The sequence below is a fragment of the Podarcis filfolensis genome (assembly GCF_964270895.1).
Source record: "Podarcis filfolensis genome assembly, chromosome: 1".
Taxonomy (NCBI): Eukaryota; Metazoa; Chordata; class Lepidosauria; order Squamata; family Lacertidae; genus Podarcis; species Podarcis filfolensis.
In genome coordinates this window covers 32,409,196-32,425,297 of record NC_139604.1, presented here as the reverse complement: position 1 = coordinate 32,425,297, position 16,102 = coordinate 32,409,196, and the positions used below count along the sequence as shown (strand labels likewise).

Sequence of the window (16,102 nt, the reverse complement as noted above, 5' to 3'; positions counted from 1 at the left end):
TTCTTTTAAAAATAATAGCAGCATTTTATTCAAGGAGGAATTGCAATGCACATCACAAGACTAATCTACAGAAGCTAAAACTAAGAGCATCTAGAGGCTTAGCAGATCAGATTACTGAAAACCCGGATCCTAAAGACTTCGACAAGAGATGCAACCCGATCCTAAGCTTATTATGGACTCGGCCGTAAATCCTGCTGAATGCAATGGGGTTTTATTCCAGAGAAAGAAATTGGAGCATTCATTTCCTATTCTCTTTATAGTTAACTGTTTCACAGTTACTTGAGAGCCAGCCCCTTCGAACTCTGTGGGACTTACTTCCGAGTAAAACACGCTAAACATTTCGTTGGGCCCGGGCACACATGCACACGCGTTTCCAAGATCCATCTCTCCAAATTTAACCCCTAGGGAAAGAGAAATAACTACTCCAGTTCTAAATAAGTTCTCAGAAGAAAGATACAAGCCGATCCTAAGGACGTTTATTTTTGCAGCACAACCTCCTTGAACTCAGCTGCCTGGTGGACCTGCTTAGGATCGGGCTGCAAATCTGACTATGACGAGGCGCGCGCGCAAGAGAGAGAGAGACATACAAGCTCCGTTGCAGAAGCCATTTAACCAAGCGCAATCTATTTCCCTTTATCAACGGGCCATTTAAATAGCAGCGCATGTGACCCTAGACTTCTAGTGGCAGGGTTGAAATAAGGTGGCAAGAAATCTGCAGAGAAATCAAGCAGAGGAAGAAGAAGGCAGCTCGCGAGGTCTTCGCCTCGCCTCGCCAGTCTCCACTTGAGACTGCAAGTTCCGTCTCCGAAATCACAGCACCGCTTTTTAACATTCAAAAATATAACCATCACAAGAGCAACAATCCCAGCAGCAGCAAAATAAAAAAATAGGTGCTGTTTATTATTAATGTCACTGCCAGCTCCCTATATAGGCGTGGAGGCTGCCCTTTGATTAGACAGAAAAAAGACTGGATTCTGTTCGTTTACATGGATTTATTTGCTGTAAACATTAAAATTGTCTTTCTCAAAGAAAGAGTTTTTAGGGATAAAATGTCCAAGGCTAACTGTCATACACCATAACGGAGAGGGGCGGGGGTGGGGTTGTGGGGTGGAGAGGAGGCAGAAACTTAAGGTAGTGCCCTCCTGGAAATATACAAAGAAAAGAAAAAGAAAAACTACAGAATATGGCATTATATATATAGATATATATTAAAAAACTTCCTTACTGAAATGTAAAATAATATATTAACCGACAATTTTAGACATTTGTTTTTCAAAAAGAAAAATATACACCTTTTCCCAACCCCTCACACCCCCTCCAAAAAAACCCAAAAAAAACCAAAACCCGAACACTCCCGAAATAAAAATTCAAAGTGCTCAGTTAATTTCCAGGGAGTTCTGTATATGAGATATAAGCACTCTGGAAACGGTGAAAACGTTTGTGGCATGCAAGACTTGGCTCCGCTTCAGACAACAAAATAATCAAGATATAAACTGTTTTCTTTTAATCAGCATCAACAATACATACGACACTTACAAACAAGGAATGCCGGACGGTGTTTACAAAGACGGGAAATAGGGGTCCCTGGCGAAAGGTGTTTGCTTTTTTCCGGGAAGTGGGGCAGGTTGGGGTTTTAGGAAGGAAGAATCTGTTTGGATCTGTGTAACACGTGTGCCCACTTATTTTACAATTGAGAAAAACGTTCGAGGCTTCTTAGAGAACTACCAATCTTTATAAAATCTAGCAGACTACATAGTGTCTGAAATTACTATTTATAGAATATAGACATTACTGAAATAGCAAGTGCCTATAATAAACGTGGTCCTCCTAGAATGGCCCTGCTTTCTCTCGATTAGGTCTTGAATCGTCAACTTCTATCTATTTATTTCTTCAAGCTCCTTTGATTGATTCTCGTTATTCTTTACTTTCTCCTCCCCCCCAACCCAACTCTCTTTTTTAAAAAAATTATTATTATTATCATTATTATTATCAGAATCGGTTTGAATAGCTTATTCATAAATAGGCACAGAATAGTTTTTGTTTTCCTTTTAAAAAGAAAGAAAGAAAAAGCCAAACCGCATCTGGTGAAATGTACAATCCTTCGCCTTCTGTCGATTCATGCCTCCCCCGTCTCCCTCCCCACATCTTAACTGGTCGTCTATATATATATTACAGCTTTCCTTTACAGCAGAAAATGATTTTTTATATATATAAAAAAAGTCTTAGGTGGGTTCCCTTAGTACACTCGCCTTCGGCAGCAGCGAAGGCTCAGCTTCCTTATCTCAAAAAGTCCTTCATCATAACCATCATCATCATCATCATCACCATAATAGCAGTAGGAAATTCTGTTTCCCCCCCTCCCTTTTTTTTGTTTTGTTTTGGGGAGACCGGGGTGTATGAAGGATACTGTTTGTCTGTTTCAGGCGATAATAAAAAGCTTGTACCATGGGATTTGTGTGCAGTCCAAGGAACGGGATCCAGGGTGCCTATAGAGAGAGACCCCCACCCCAATGTCCAGTCTCTGTCCTTCAGGAGAGGCCAACCACAGTCTGAAGGGATGGGAGCCCAGCAGCACCCATGGGTGCTCCTCACGGACCAGGTGTCTTAGTCAGGCCCCTTCATCTGCTTCCTTCTTTCCATCCTTCCTTCCTTCCTTCCCCCTCTCTTCCAGGCTTTGAAAGTTCTTCACTTGGAAAGCTCAGCGGCAAAGAAGAGTCCCTCCCTCTCTTTCTCTCTCTCTCTGTCTCTTTCTTTCTTTCGTTTTTTCTTTCTCTCTCCCTCTCTCTCCCTCTCTCTTTTATTTTAAAAAGGTAGCGTGTCCAGGAAAAGTTTGTCGATTATTGCCGGCGGTGGCACCAAGTCTTCGAGTTTCAAGTAGAAGATGCGCTGCAGGCCTTGCGTGCAAAGCGTGCGCAGTTCCGGGAGCTTGCCCAGCAGTTTGGACAAGTAATTGGGCCGGTTCAAGCCGCCGTTGTTGAAAGTCACGTGGTCCTTGAGACAATTGACAATCTTGTTCTGCAGTTCCTCCACTCTCTTGGGTTCCTTCAGGCCGTGCCTCTCTGCAAGAGACAAGGGGCTTATTAGACTGGAAGCAGTGTGTGTGTGTGTGTGTGTGTGTGTGTGTGGCCATCAGGCCTTGCCTAGAAGACGCAAACTTGCAGCTCCTTAATACCAGGAAGAAGCAACTCTCCACTTTAGCTGTGCCCTAGCTTGCAAAGGCTAGGCACTTCACCTGGGTGTAAATCTCGGAGAATCTCTTTGGAGAAGGCACGTGTAAAAATGGCACAGTCCAACTTCTTGGGCACACCGTATCCGGTGTCAACAGACCAGATTGGCACTTTTGAGTGTGCAAGAGGGTCAAACTGTGTAGCAATAGCTCCACACGAACACGCACCGTCTGAGGATGGTTTTGTGCCTTGCATTTTCTATATTTGCAATCGTGAGAGCAGAGTTGAATTGCAGGAGTTTATTGGCGAAGGAGGAATTCTAATGACGAATGTATGGTAATACTGTAGTATCCTAGTAATCAGGTGGAAAGTGTGGGGTGAGTATTGTGGACTTTAAAAGGCCGAATTAAAGGTTTCTGGTTTATATGGCAATTCTAACTCTGCCTTAGCAAATTGTACAAATACGAGACAGACCGTCTTGGGTTGTAAGATTGCAAGCGAAGTGGGAATTCTGATCTGCATGGCTCACTTATAATGATGAGAGGGATGACGCAGTACTTCTTCCAAATTAATTAATCTGGAGCAAAAAAACCCGATGGGGGTTAGGAGCCCAAAGCTCACCTGTCACCATGGCCAGCGCAGCGATGCAGGAGAAGGCGGAGATGTCGATGTTCATGTTCTGCAGGTTGGACGAGAACTCCACGATCGAGTCGATCCATTCGCCGAAGCCGCGGACGCACTGCAGCCGGTGCAGGACCACGCCGTTGCAAAATATCAGCTTGCCTTCCACCGGGTTGGATCTGCCGGGGGAGTTCACCCAGGGGCGGAGAGACAGAGAGAAAGAGGCAAACAACTAATTACTCGCCGAGCAATAAACGAGGGCTTAAGAGGCACCTAATTACCGAGGAGTTAATAAAACGCAGCTCAGCGGACCTTGAACGGCTCAGGATTTTCTCATCAGACTGGCAGACAGGCATCCATCCACACATCCATAGGCGCGTGCAAACACCCAGGACTGCGCCGCCTCCGATCCCTGCCTAATTGTCCCGGCTCTGCCTCCTTTTGCCTACCTGTAGGCTAACCGCAGGACGAAGAGCTCCAAGAAAGCGGATTCAAAGAGCAGGTCCTGGTCCTGTTTGGGGAGATCGGTGAAGCCGGGGATCTTTTCCGCCCAGCCCCGGATGATTTCCATGGAGCCAGTCAATAGATCGTAGAACTGCTGGATGTGCTGCGTGTCGTCGCCGCTCATCTGATAGTCCGGGTTAGCCTGGAACTGGAGTCGCCATTCCGGAGAAGAAGGAGAAACGGATGGGGAAAGATGGGAAGGGAAGGCAAGTGGGGGAGGAAGGAGAGAGAGAGAGGAAGAGACCCCAGCAATTTAATGAGGTTCTCTAAAATATATCGCCCGTGAAATTGCTAACCCCATTCCGAGGAGGGGAGCCTGGTTTTTATAACAATTAAACCTCGCTCTGACCAGTAAGGAAATTAAGATGTTCCAGGGCAATTAATTCAATTAGGGGTGGTGCTAGGAAGGTGGAAATTGCCGTGGCCAAGAAGGGTCGGCTTAGCAGAGGCGCCCTGGGAAAGCGCCCCGAAGGACCCGCCAGGAGGGGAAATCCAAGCAGCCCCTGATTTTATTTTTTTGCCTCTGGAAAGGCGAGTGTCGTAGGATGGGTGCGATGGTGACACTAGGAATGAATCCTCTTGTACACACAGGCCCGTATGTGTCGTGAAACGCACACACACACACACACTTGTAAAAGCACATATGTCTAAGAAGATAAAACACATCCACGCAAGTGTCTGTCCCCATCATTTTATTTATTTTTTATTATTCAGACATATACACGTGTGTCGTGTCACTGTTGGGGTGCAGAAGCACAGAAGGACCGGGTAATAATAATAATAATAAAGCTAGCGTTATGCGGTATGGACAGGGAAAGAGGGAGATCCCAATCGGCAAACCCTCCTCTCTCTTCCCCCACAAACCAGAAGGAGCCAAAATATATACCCTGAATGAGCTCCCCAAAGCATTTCGGATAAGGAACTCCACTAAGGCCAGTGTATGTGCTGTCTCCAATAATGACTTTGAGGATCAGGCCTAACAGCTCGGTCCTACTCGCCGTTACTTCGAGAGTAGATCTTTCCTGATTCACTTCCCTAAGCATCCTAAGCAAATCCTACGGGAATCAAAGGCCTCTCTTAGAAGCAGATGTGGGCAAGGCGTTGCTTCTAAGGCGTAAACCTCCCCCTCACATCCACCCCTGCCCCCGACCCACACCACAATCCTCGGGCCCTGATGTATCTTAAGAGCAGTCCTCCAATATCCCCGCGGTTTCTTGGCAACAGCTTTAGGGCAAAGGGTCTCTCTCCTCCCAAACAGAGAAATGGCCTCGCTACGGACTAGCCGCGTGCTCAGCGCGTCCCCCCGCGAGGCGGACCCTTCGGCGAATGTTGTCTCCAGCTTACCCTGGAATAGTCCAGGCTGGTCATAGCCGGGTTGGAGTCGACATGGGCTCTCACCAGGGCACTGATCAGACTCACCGGGGGCGACGGGGGAGAGGGCTCCTGGGGGCTCTTCGGTTTCGACGGCAAGCGACCCCGCCGGCCTTTTAAACTGTCTGTGCGAACCACTGCAAAAGAGAGAGCTGGTCAACTCGCCCGGCCAGAGAGGGAGCAGCTTTTGAACAGGAAAGCGAAGAAGCCCTGACATCCCTTACGCGACCACCACCACCACCTCCGCCCCCCGGGGATGCAGTGCATCTTCGACGGCACCAGGAAGCCTCCAACACAAAGGTGTCCAGAGTTCCCACTGAATGAATATTCCTTTATTTGCTTTTCCTCTCGTGCGTATGTGCGCGCGGGAGCAAAAGTTGCTTGTTAAAAGGAACCACCAGTGTATAGTATACACCCTTGTGGATGGAAATATCGACTCTGAAATTGGGATGGAGCGGTGTAGCTTCTGTGAGCCGGGAATGGGCCTCAGCATTTGTTCGGTCTTAGCCAGTGCTATTTTTCTAGAAAAACAGGTGCCGGAACTCACTCTAAACACTTCACAGTTGAGAGGTGCCGGTACTCACCCGAGAGTTCCGGTGACTTACCCCTGGGAGGAAAAAGCCCTGGCCTTAGCCATGATATGAATGGCATTCTTGTTTAGGAAAGAGTGCATCTGAGCCTTGGCAAAATCCCAACCCCGCCTCGACTCTCTTTGCCCTGGGATGCCTCGTCCTTCACATCTTAGACGTAAGGAACCTATGCCTGGGTCCCTTCACGTCTAGGATGAAGGCCATCCGGTTCCAGAGAGGGGCCAGTAACTGCCTCTGCTTCTTCGATGTCATCCTAAGCTCCCTGGGCAGTTAAGGCCTCTGCTTGCCTGTTTATTTACTTCTCTGGGAGATTCCCCTGCGAGTCAGTGTGTGTAGGCGCTCGACTGTGGCCGTCGAAGGACCATGGTCCCAGAGCTCTCCGCTATCTTTGCAGGTTTACTGAAAAGCCTCCCCAGGCTTGCACTCGTTTGCATAGGACTGAATTAGGCCCGAACGCTGCTGGGACGCGGACGTTCTCCGACGTGGCGAACGGGAAAGGAAGTGTGCGTGTCCGCGCTTCCTTCTCGCAGCTGTGGCTGGTGACTACTCCGAGGACCAGCCCGCCCCCCCTCCCGCTCCCAGTCATCCCGGCAGCCCCTCCCCCCCCCCGCAAGCGGTACCTTCTTTGACCATGCCGACTGCCAGGCACTTCTGAAAGCGACAGTACTGGCACCGATTCCGGCGGCGTTTGTCCACGGGGCAGTTTTTATTCGCTAGGCAAACATACTTGGCGTTTTTCTGGACGGTGCGCTGCGGAAAAGAGGGGAGGAGATTGGGGTGGGGGAGTCCAAAGGAGGCGCCCTCGGTTAAATTCCCTGCACAGCGCCTCGCCATTTCCCCCTCCCACCCCCACCCCCCTCTCGCTCGCCTTCCCCTTCCCCTCCAGCCCTTCTCCTTTTCCAAGGCATTTATCTCGAAACAAATGGGAAGCGAGCGCGCCGGCCCCGCAGCTCCTTGCCGATGCTTGATATGCCAAGCGGAGGAGAGAGGAGACGTTCGGTAAATACAAATCCGTGGGCATTCATATTATTTACATTCCTCCGAGACCTTCTCTCTTTCAAATGATAAGATTATTCAATCAGAATGGGGGAAATAAAGAGATCACTTAATTTGACCATAGGGAATTCCGTTCCACTTGGTTAGCTTAGACACGGTTCTCTGTCCTAACCAATTTCAATCCGAAGGCAAAAGGCGAGCGCATGCAAATAGCTCCCTTCGCCCGCCCGCTCGGCCTCTGCTCGCCTCTCCTTTAGGGAGAGGAAGGAGGGAAATGGTGTTGTTGTTGTTGTTTTAAAGAGAGTGGGTTGGGCGACGAAAGCTGCCTGGGGAGGACAGCGACTTTCTGACACATGGACCCCAGTTTTTCCTTCCGCTTTTCCCCAGGTGATGGGCTGCCTGTAGAGATTCTGAGCAGGCCTCAGGATGCAGCGTCGAGCGCATTAAAATATTAAAAACCCACCCTCACCCAACAGCGCCCGAGTGCGCTCCTAAATTCCTGGTTTGGCTTGATCCCTCTGGTACGCTTTGCGTCGGGTTGGGGGAGAGAAAGAGGCCTGGGGCTTGGCGGCGCTTTCTCTCCCCTGATTCCAAAAGCACGTCTCCGAAATCCTGACTTTTCCTGACTCCCTTGGTCAAGCAACCGGGCATCTTTTGGTCCTTGTGGTCTCCGCAGTGCCCAGGAGCAGTGCCAACAATAAACCCTGGCGACAGAGGAGCTGGGTGGGGTTTCTTCCCCACTTCTCCCACTTTCATAAAGATTATCCGCCGTAACGGATTGTCCGGCCTTAACATATTCAGCAACAGAGTAGGACAAAAGCGTGGTCAACAAGAAAATAAATAAACCAAGTTGCGCTTGGCCAACTCTTCCGACGGCTGGGAAACGCGGGGTGGGGGAGGGGAACCCCAAATCTCTACTTTTGGCAGAAAGTTTAGACTAAAAGGGGCGATTGTAAATATCTGAGCTAGGAATATAAGCGTCTGGCGTTTCTGAAGCGCGTGTCAATATTCCCACGTAGGGAGACCAAAAAGGTGATTTAAACTGTGACTTTCTCAAGTCAAGGATTCGAATGAGATTTGGGGACAGGTGAGTCGCGAACTGGTGGGAGAGTTTATGCCGCTTGAATAGGGCCCGATCCTATCTATGCGCGCTGGGACGCCTGGCGCGATTACCAGCTTGTCTCTCTTTAGGATGCAAAGGGAAGAGAACCAGGACTGAAGTTTATTCTGGGTTCATGAACCCTGAGCGCAAGTGTGAGGCTGCCCGCCATAGGGCTTCCTTCCTTTCAGGGCTGTCCAAGGCCGGGCGTCTAATGCGGAGTGGCAATTATCGTACCAGGCTAAAACAGCCAGGTGTGGATTCCAATTTGCGGGGGCGGGGCCTCGGCCTAGATTGGGAGAGCGAAGAAGGGATCTATCCATCAGTGCCTTGGAGGAAGGAGCGATGGATGGGCACAGAGGACAGGATAGATACAGGGGAGGGAGGGATGCGGGGATGGAGAGCTGCGTTAGCGGCTCGGCAGCTGGAGAGACGGCCGGCGCAAAATCTGGTCCTCCTCCTCCATCACCACTGACACAGAAGCCCTCCCCCCGCCCCCTGTCGCGGCTCCCTAGCAGCAGCATCTCACCTTGAAGAAGCCTTTGCAGCCCTCGCAGGTGCGCACGCCGTAGTGCTGGCAGGCAGCGTTGTCCCCGCAGACGGCACAGAGCCCCTCGTTGGAGGGCGAGCCCCGCGAGGGCGGCGACGGCACCTGGGCGTCCAGGAGCTGCGAAGCGTGCCCGATCTGCAGCCCGGGGAAGCCGACGGCGGCGGCCTGCTTGCGGATGGGGTTGGGCAGGGCGAAGGGCTGCCCGTCGTGGTGGTGGTGATGGTGGTGGGGCCCGCCGGGCTCGCCGTTGAGCGGCAGGGTGTGCAGGGGCCCGTCGAAGCGCATCTGGCAGCTGCCCACTGGCGTGCCTGGCGGAGACTGCTTGAAGGAGAAGAGCGAGAGGCGCGGCACGGCCGTCGGGGCCACCGCTTTGTGCATCCCGCCGCCGCCGCCGCCCCCGACGGCCGCCGCTCCGCCATAGGCCTGCGCGTGGTGGTGATGGTGGTGGTGATGGTGGTGGTGGTGGAAGCCGTGCAGGGGCCCCGCCTCGTCCCACACGCTCTGCCCGGGGGCGAAGCCCGCGGTCGGGGCTGGCGGCGACGAGCACGGCTTGTAGTAGACGGCCAGCTCGTCGGGCTGCTGCGGCCCGGCGGCCGGCGGCGGCTGCTGGGGCGGCGGAGGGGGGTAGCCGTGCGCGTGGCCGTGCAGGGGCAGCTCCTCGACCTTGATGGAGGGCGGCGGGGGCGGCGGCGGGGGTGGCGGAGGCGGCGGCGGCGGCTGCGAGGGCATTTGGTACAGGCAAGGCGGCTTGACGTCGTAGCCCGCGGCGGCTGCGGCGGCGGCGGCGCCGTAGTTGTCCATGAACGTACTGAAGCTGGGGAGAGAAGTGGTGGCAGTGATTTCAGTGTTGGTCAGGTCCATGCTAAACTTGACAAACTCGGGCGTTAAGAAGTCCGAGCTGTACTCCCCGGCAGCCGCCGAGTGATGGTAAGCGTAGCTCTGCGTGGCCGGGCTGGCTCCTTGCGGCGAGGACCCGAACTGAGCCTGGACGCAGGGCATGGCTGCAAACGAGATACGGCACAACAACAACAACATGGCTCAGCTGGGGGGTCAGGGTGGTTAGCTGCTGCGCAGCAACAAGCCCCCGAAGGGGAAAACCCAGCCGCCCACACCGCCCGCCCACACCGCCAAGCTCCCTCCTTGCGCCTCCCGCTCCCCACCAACCACCGCCCTCACGTCGGGGAATGGGGTTCGGGAGGAAGAAGATGAAGGGCGCTGGAGGAGGAGGAGGGGAAGTGGGAAGTGGGGCAGCAAGGGGAGAAAGCTGGGCTGAGATGGCAGGACAGAAGAGCGGAGGAAGGAGGAAGTTCGACGTGGCCCACCGGCAGGGCGAAAAAAGCTGGCAGCAAAAGGGAGGCTGCAGTGGGGAAAATGGACAGAGAGAGGAGGAGGAGGAGGAGGGACAGGGAGCTGGGCGATGGGGAGGTGGATCAGGCAGAGAAAGAGGTAGGGAAGAGGTCGTGGCGTGTAGAGGTGGGGATGGGGGAGAGAAGAGGGGCAGAGAGGGGGAAGGAAGGACTGATCGTGGGGAAGAGGGATGGGAACGATCCCCTCTAAGCAGAGAAAAGCCCCGCAGGCAAGCCCAACAAGGGCCGTCTGATAGCTGTCAGTGCTTCGGCTGCGGGAGGGTGTAGCCCGCATATCCCTCCCCCCCACATCGCCCCAATATATTTTCCCCTCCCTCTCTCCCTGCACATCAGATCTCTCCTTCCCATTCCCCTTCCCCTCCCCCTCCCCAAATTGTGCCTAAGCCCATCTCTCCGGACTTGCCCCATGTCTCAGTTTTCAGGTCCCCAGGAAAGGAGCGTTTGGGGATCTGGAGGAGGACGATGGATGGATGCAAATAGCCAGGGACTCACCCACCTTCAGCCGAGTGAGAGGCGTTTTCGGGGGGGCTAAAGGCGGACAGCGTCGGAATTCAATGGAGGGACAGGTTGCCAAGACGGGAGGGAAGCGCTGCGGACTCCAGAGTGACCCGGGTGCTCCCTGGAAAGCACAAGAAGAGCGGGAGGGAAACAAACACAGAGAGGAGAGGAGGGGAGGGGAAAAAAAACTTGTTACTCTTTCAGCCTCACTTGGAAAGGACTAGGAGGGGAAGATGCGGCTGCCAAGGGACTCGATCCCCAACCCCTGGGAAGAGAGCAGGACTTCCTCGAAAGCCCAAGGCAGGGCAGGGGGCACCGAAAGTTTGGGGGCATTAGAACCTTAATATGTGTGGGCAGATGAGGGTGGAGATGTAAGGAGAAAACTTGCTTTGTGTTAGAAAATCTAAAGTAGCTGTCACGCGTGTCATTTTTTCCTCACTGTATATAACAAAAGTGCAATGAAATTGGCTTTGATTCCTCCTCTTACTTCTTAGTAGTGTATGTCTAAGTCTATCCATATATACACGCAGACAGATTATCAAATGCCCCAAGATTGACACAGTTTACTCGGAAGTACTTCAGTCATTAGGAAATTAGACACTTAAGAAAATGTCCTTAGGGTGTGTGTATACTATAGATAGATAGATAGATACACACAAACACACACACACACACACACACACACACACACACACACTAATTAAATGGCGACACCCACATCTCCCCCTCCTTCCCTTTCCTCTAGAAATTCCGCTGGACTGTAGGAAAAGGAGAAAAACAGCCATAAAGTGAATTAATTAAAAGGCACGCGCGCGCACAATGAGGAAGGCAATTAAAGAGCAAAGCAGCTCCGTCCATGACAGTCCCCGAAGCTGCAGGCGGAACAGGGCAAAAGGGCGCCCAAGGGACGCGCGCGCGCCGACAAAGTAGCAAATCTGAAGAGAAAGGGATCCCTCTCTCAACTCTTCCGGATGGCTTTCGGAACTGACCCACGTCTAAGGGGCGGGAGGGTGGCTGGCTTTTCCCGACCACTGCATCCCCAAACACAGTTTCTCTAGATCTACAATGAAAACAGCGCCGGAAAGTTCGACAACTGAAGCCAGGCAGCCGGCCCGCCAAAGGGACTCTCCTCTTTGCGCCCACTCCAGATCCGTGTCCCCGGCATGCCCTAATTCGAATTCCATCCGAAGCAAAGGGTCTCTTCATCTGTCAGCTAGTTTAACCCCTGGCACCCTCTTCCTCTTCTTCTTCTTCCCATTCCTCCTGCTCTCCTCCGAATTTGGAAGGGATTTCCCTCTCCGGATCGACTCCCGCGCCGTCCCTGCTAGGTCAGGAGGCCGGCATCCCCCCTCCCGGTGTTACAAAGCCGCGTGCGTTACACTAATTTAAACCCCCCACCAACCTCCGGCAGTAATAAAACCTTGAAAGGCGACGACGCGCTGGCTAAGCTTCTCAACTGGCGGAGATCAAAGTCGTTCCCAAGCAACACACATCCGCCCAGCAACTTTTCTCCCTCTCCAATTGAACCCTGGACCAAAATCGTAAGAAAATAATAATATAAAACCCCACACACCGAGGATCTTAACCCGCAAGGTTGCGGCACCAAGTCCAGAAGAGGCGAGCAGACTAAACCCAAAGTTGACTTTCCCCACCTTATAATAACTGGAAACAGCCGGTTTGGAATATAGGGGGGAGGGCACTGGTTGGAAGAACCCCCGACCTGAAGGCCGAACAGCGAGGTCTTTCTTTCTAGGAAGAACATTTGGAAGAAAACCTCCTGCACAACGTGTTACTATTTCCTTCCTTGCCCCCCCCCCCACGTCTCCAGTCTCTCCCCCCCCCCCCGCTACTTTCTCTCGCCTTTGAGAAACCCGGGCAGCGCATCCAGATGGCAGTTAAGCCGAGAGTGCCCCCCCACCCCCAGACCCGGCGCGATCCACTTACTTGTTGGGCTGTGGCTGTTTCATTCATTCACCGGTGGGGAGTAGTAGCTCCGATTCCCAGGGGCGGATGGGCGAGGTAAAGCGAGCGAGCGAGCGGAGAGCAAGCGAGAGCGCGCGATCCCCGGCTGCAGCTGCTGCGGCGGCGTCTTCTCGGTCGCTCTCTCCGCCTGCCTGCCTGCCTGCCTGCCTGCCTGGCTGCTTGGCTGCCGGGCTGCCTGTCTCCCGCACGCGCGCCCCCTCCGCGCCCGCCTCTCCTCTCCTCTCGGCGCCGGGCGCCACGCACTCCTTCTCTCTCCAGGAAGTGCGGCGCGAGAGCGCAGCGCGGGGCGAGCAAGCCGGACGGACTGGCCCTTGCCTGCAATGTGCCTTTGTTTATGTGGGCTCCCTTTTGCCCAGCCAACATGCACCTCGAGTCTCCAAGCGTCAGTGCACGTCAGTGCCGCCCGCCCAATCAGCCGGGCCAGGGGCTGGATCGCTCCGTACCGTTGGCTAGCGCTCGCTTTGGTAAATTTCCGACGTGACATCACCAAGAGTGGCGCTTTTAAGGTGGGAAGCAACTCGCCTGCCTCGCTCGCCTGCCTGCTTTCCCGCCTGCCAAGCTGGGAGCTGCTTTGGGCCAAAAGAGGGGCAGGGCTCGCCACTTTCCCCTCTCTTTCTGCCCCCCCACCTCTTCTGGTACACCCCCGATGTCCGAGATTGTAAACAAAGAGAGAAGCCTACTTCCCTCTCCCCGCCCCCTCTTGTCACCGACCGAGCCCAGACAGCTGTCAATCGAGATCTCCCCCACTCCCGCCCCTTCGCTGCAACGCGTGTTCATTTTATCTCACAGGAAATCCTAGGATGGTAGAGTTGGAAGGGACCACGAAGGGCATCTAGTCCGACCCGCTGCAAGGCAGGGGTCTTTTGCTCAACGTGGGGCCCCCAACCCACGTCCCCGAGATTTAAGAGTATCTACTATGCCCACTTCCAGATCTGAGGTGGAAATCCACTTTCCTCGGAGGGAGTCCCACTGAATTTGGGGGCGGTGGTTTAGGGGTGCCAACTTGGATGAAATATTCATAATCAGTCACATGATGTGGTGCACACACTGTTTGAATGGCAATGCCTATCAACTTTGGGGGGGTTCAAATATTTTATGGTGGGGGGCGAAGGGACCTCAGCCCCTAGGAGCTGGCTCCTAAGGCGGGGTTTAACTTCTGAGTGAGCACACACAAGGCTGCTCTGCATATCTGTCTGTCTATCTATCTATCTATCTATCTATCTATCTATCATCTATCTATCATCTATCTATCTCTATCATCTCTGTCCATCCATCTTTAACTGACCTATCTTTCTATCAGAGATTCTGTAGCTTCTCTTATCCCGGATGCGCCCTCCCCCTCCCCGTGCCGCTTCTGCGAGCGGGGCATTTGACAGGTAAAGAACCAGGAATGCATTGACGCAGCCAGTCCATCCCTTTTTAAAAGCTGAGACAACGCATGCAACAAGTTGCACAATCAGACCCTAGTCCGATGTACGTCCCGAAGCATCACTCCTTCGAGCTGCTCTTCTTTCTTTTCTTAACTTTGCAAAATGTATCATTTCTGAAGAAGCGCGCGCGCGCAAGGGGGCGGGGGAGAGGAGAGAGATGTGGAGAGGAGGAATCCATCGGTCTTTTGGGAAAGTTCATGCTTGAAGAACATGCGGCGCCTTTTCCTCCTTACTATATAGATGGGGAACGACAAACACATGACACAATATTATGCAGAAGAATTTGCTCCAGTCCTGCGGGGGAGGGGGAGAGACCCGTTTGCAACTATTGCACGCACAGCGGTTGAGTTCAGAGGCAGGGCAAGGATTCACAGGAAGGAGCGTGCGTGCGTGTGTGTTTGGTGAAGGAAAAGTGGGACGATGCTCAGGATCCGGACATGCTTCCTCGGGATCGAGGCTGCAGCCCTAACTAAGCACACTCCAGCTTCGCTGAAGGGAGCGCGAGCGAGCCTTACTTCCGAGGAAACACGTCTAAGGTTGCACTGGACGTGCCCCAGCGAGGCTTGCTTGTGAGTAAGGGCTTCTCCAGTTAGGGACTTGCTGCCTTGAAGGGTGGGGTGGGGTGGGAAATATAGGGCTTGCCTGCTCCTCAGCACTTTTTCTTCGGTCTTGCTTGCCACAGTGAGCCACCGGGACGGATGCTCTCCGAGTGGGCAGTGCCAATGCCCAGGGAGTATTAGCAGGGGCAGGCGGGGCTGGGGCTGAAGGAGAGGGCACAAGCCATCATTTCCTGAGCTGGAAAAGTTGCTCGTCGAGGGAGCTCCGTGCCCACTCCACCCCCTGCTTTCCCAGAGCCCTAAGCAGCCAAAAAAGGGGGGCGATTCACAGGCGTCTCCTCTTTCCTTCCCCCTGCGCCCACGGGCCCACCCCCCTCCTCAATATTCCAGGCGGAGAAAAATGGCCAAAAAGTGTCAACCCCCCACCCAAAACACCCACCCACACGCACCCACCCACCCACCTACACCCCTGAGAGATAACTCAGTTGGTCATGGGTTCGAGCCCCAAAATATTCCTGCACTGCAACTGTACAATTCTATTATTCTACCCTCATGGGCGTAGCCAGGATTTTTGTTAGGGTGGGGGTAGGCTTTTGCTAGGGGGGCAGAACCTGAAATTCGTATTGGTTTGTATTTATTGGGGGGGTCAGCTGCCCTCCCTGCCGCCCCTTGGCCACGCCCATGTCTACCCTGCCAATGGCGTGACACGAAGCACTTGCTCCTAAACTGCCAAGGTTTGACCTGATCTTGCACGTGGGAAGGGTGACGATGGGGGCTTAGCAGCGCTGTGTGTGAAAACCTGAGACAAACTAAAGAGGAGAGAGAGAGTTGTGGGAATCGGCTACTTAGTGGCCATGTCTCCGGAAAGATCCTGCGCAGGGTAAGCAGATCCTCGAGCAGATCCTCAACTTTGGCTAAGAAGACCGACCTGGTCCTTTTTTATTTACCTTGGGGCAATCTGGTCGCCCGATGGCTACTTCCAGCGGTCTTCCCCGCAGTAAAAAAAGACCTGGAAATTTATTTATTTTTTTCCTTCCCCAAGTTGGAATTGGAAGGATATCCCCGACGGCCTGAAAATCTCCCCTCCCTTGTTTTGCTGAGCGTGGGGGTGAAGGATATATGAGCCCAGCGGGATTCCCTCCCGGACGGGCCAAGCGTCCCCTCCCCCCTACCCTTACTCCGTGCTATTTTTAGGAACTCTATAAATAGCACGAGGGAGTTTCGCAGGGTGGTGGTGGTGGGGCTCAGGGGGAGGAAGTGTGCGTGCGCGGCGGGGGGGGGGAGAACGCTGACCGGCCACCTTAAGTTCTCCTCCTCCTTTTGCTGCTACTGCTGCTGCTACTACTGCTGGCCCGGGCGAGAGGCAGCC

The 16,102-nt window shown here is 53.3% G+C and overlaps 1 protein-coding gene across 5 annotated transcripts; it reads right to left on the bottom strand.

Moving 5' to 3' along the window:
- Nucleotides 1-1,489: 1,489 nt before the first annotated feature.
- NR4A2 (nuclear receptor subfamily 4 group A member 2) lies at nt 1,490-13,134 on the bottom strand. Of its 5 annotated transcripts, none has more exons than XM_083576011.1 (8): nt 12,708-13,134; nt 10,762-10,884; nt 8,878-9,899; nt 6,874-7,003; nt 5,712-5,800; nt 4,238-4,440; nt 3,789-3,967; nt 1,490-3,059 (listed from the first exon to the last, which is right to left on the bottom strand). In XM_083576011.1, the coding sequence occupies exons 3-8, from the start codon at nt 9,895-9,897 to the stop codon at nt 2,803-2,805; spliced, it is 1,878 nt and encodes a 625-aa protein (XP_083432137.1). In that variant the 5' UTR covers nt 9,898-9,899; nt 10,762-10,884; nt 12,708-13,134; the 3' UTR covers nt 1,490-2,802. The 5 variants fall into 5 exon arrangements, with proteins under 5 accessions (XP_083432137.1, XP_083432136.1, XP_083432138.1 ...); XM_083576010.1 differs by having other exon boundaries at nt 5,637-5,800; nt 12,708-13,084; XM_083576012.1 differs by having other exon boundaries at nt 5,637-5,800; nt 8,878-9,712; nt 12,708-13,057.
- Between the last annotated feature and the right edge of the window lie 2,968 nt (nt 13,135-16,102).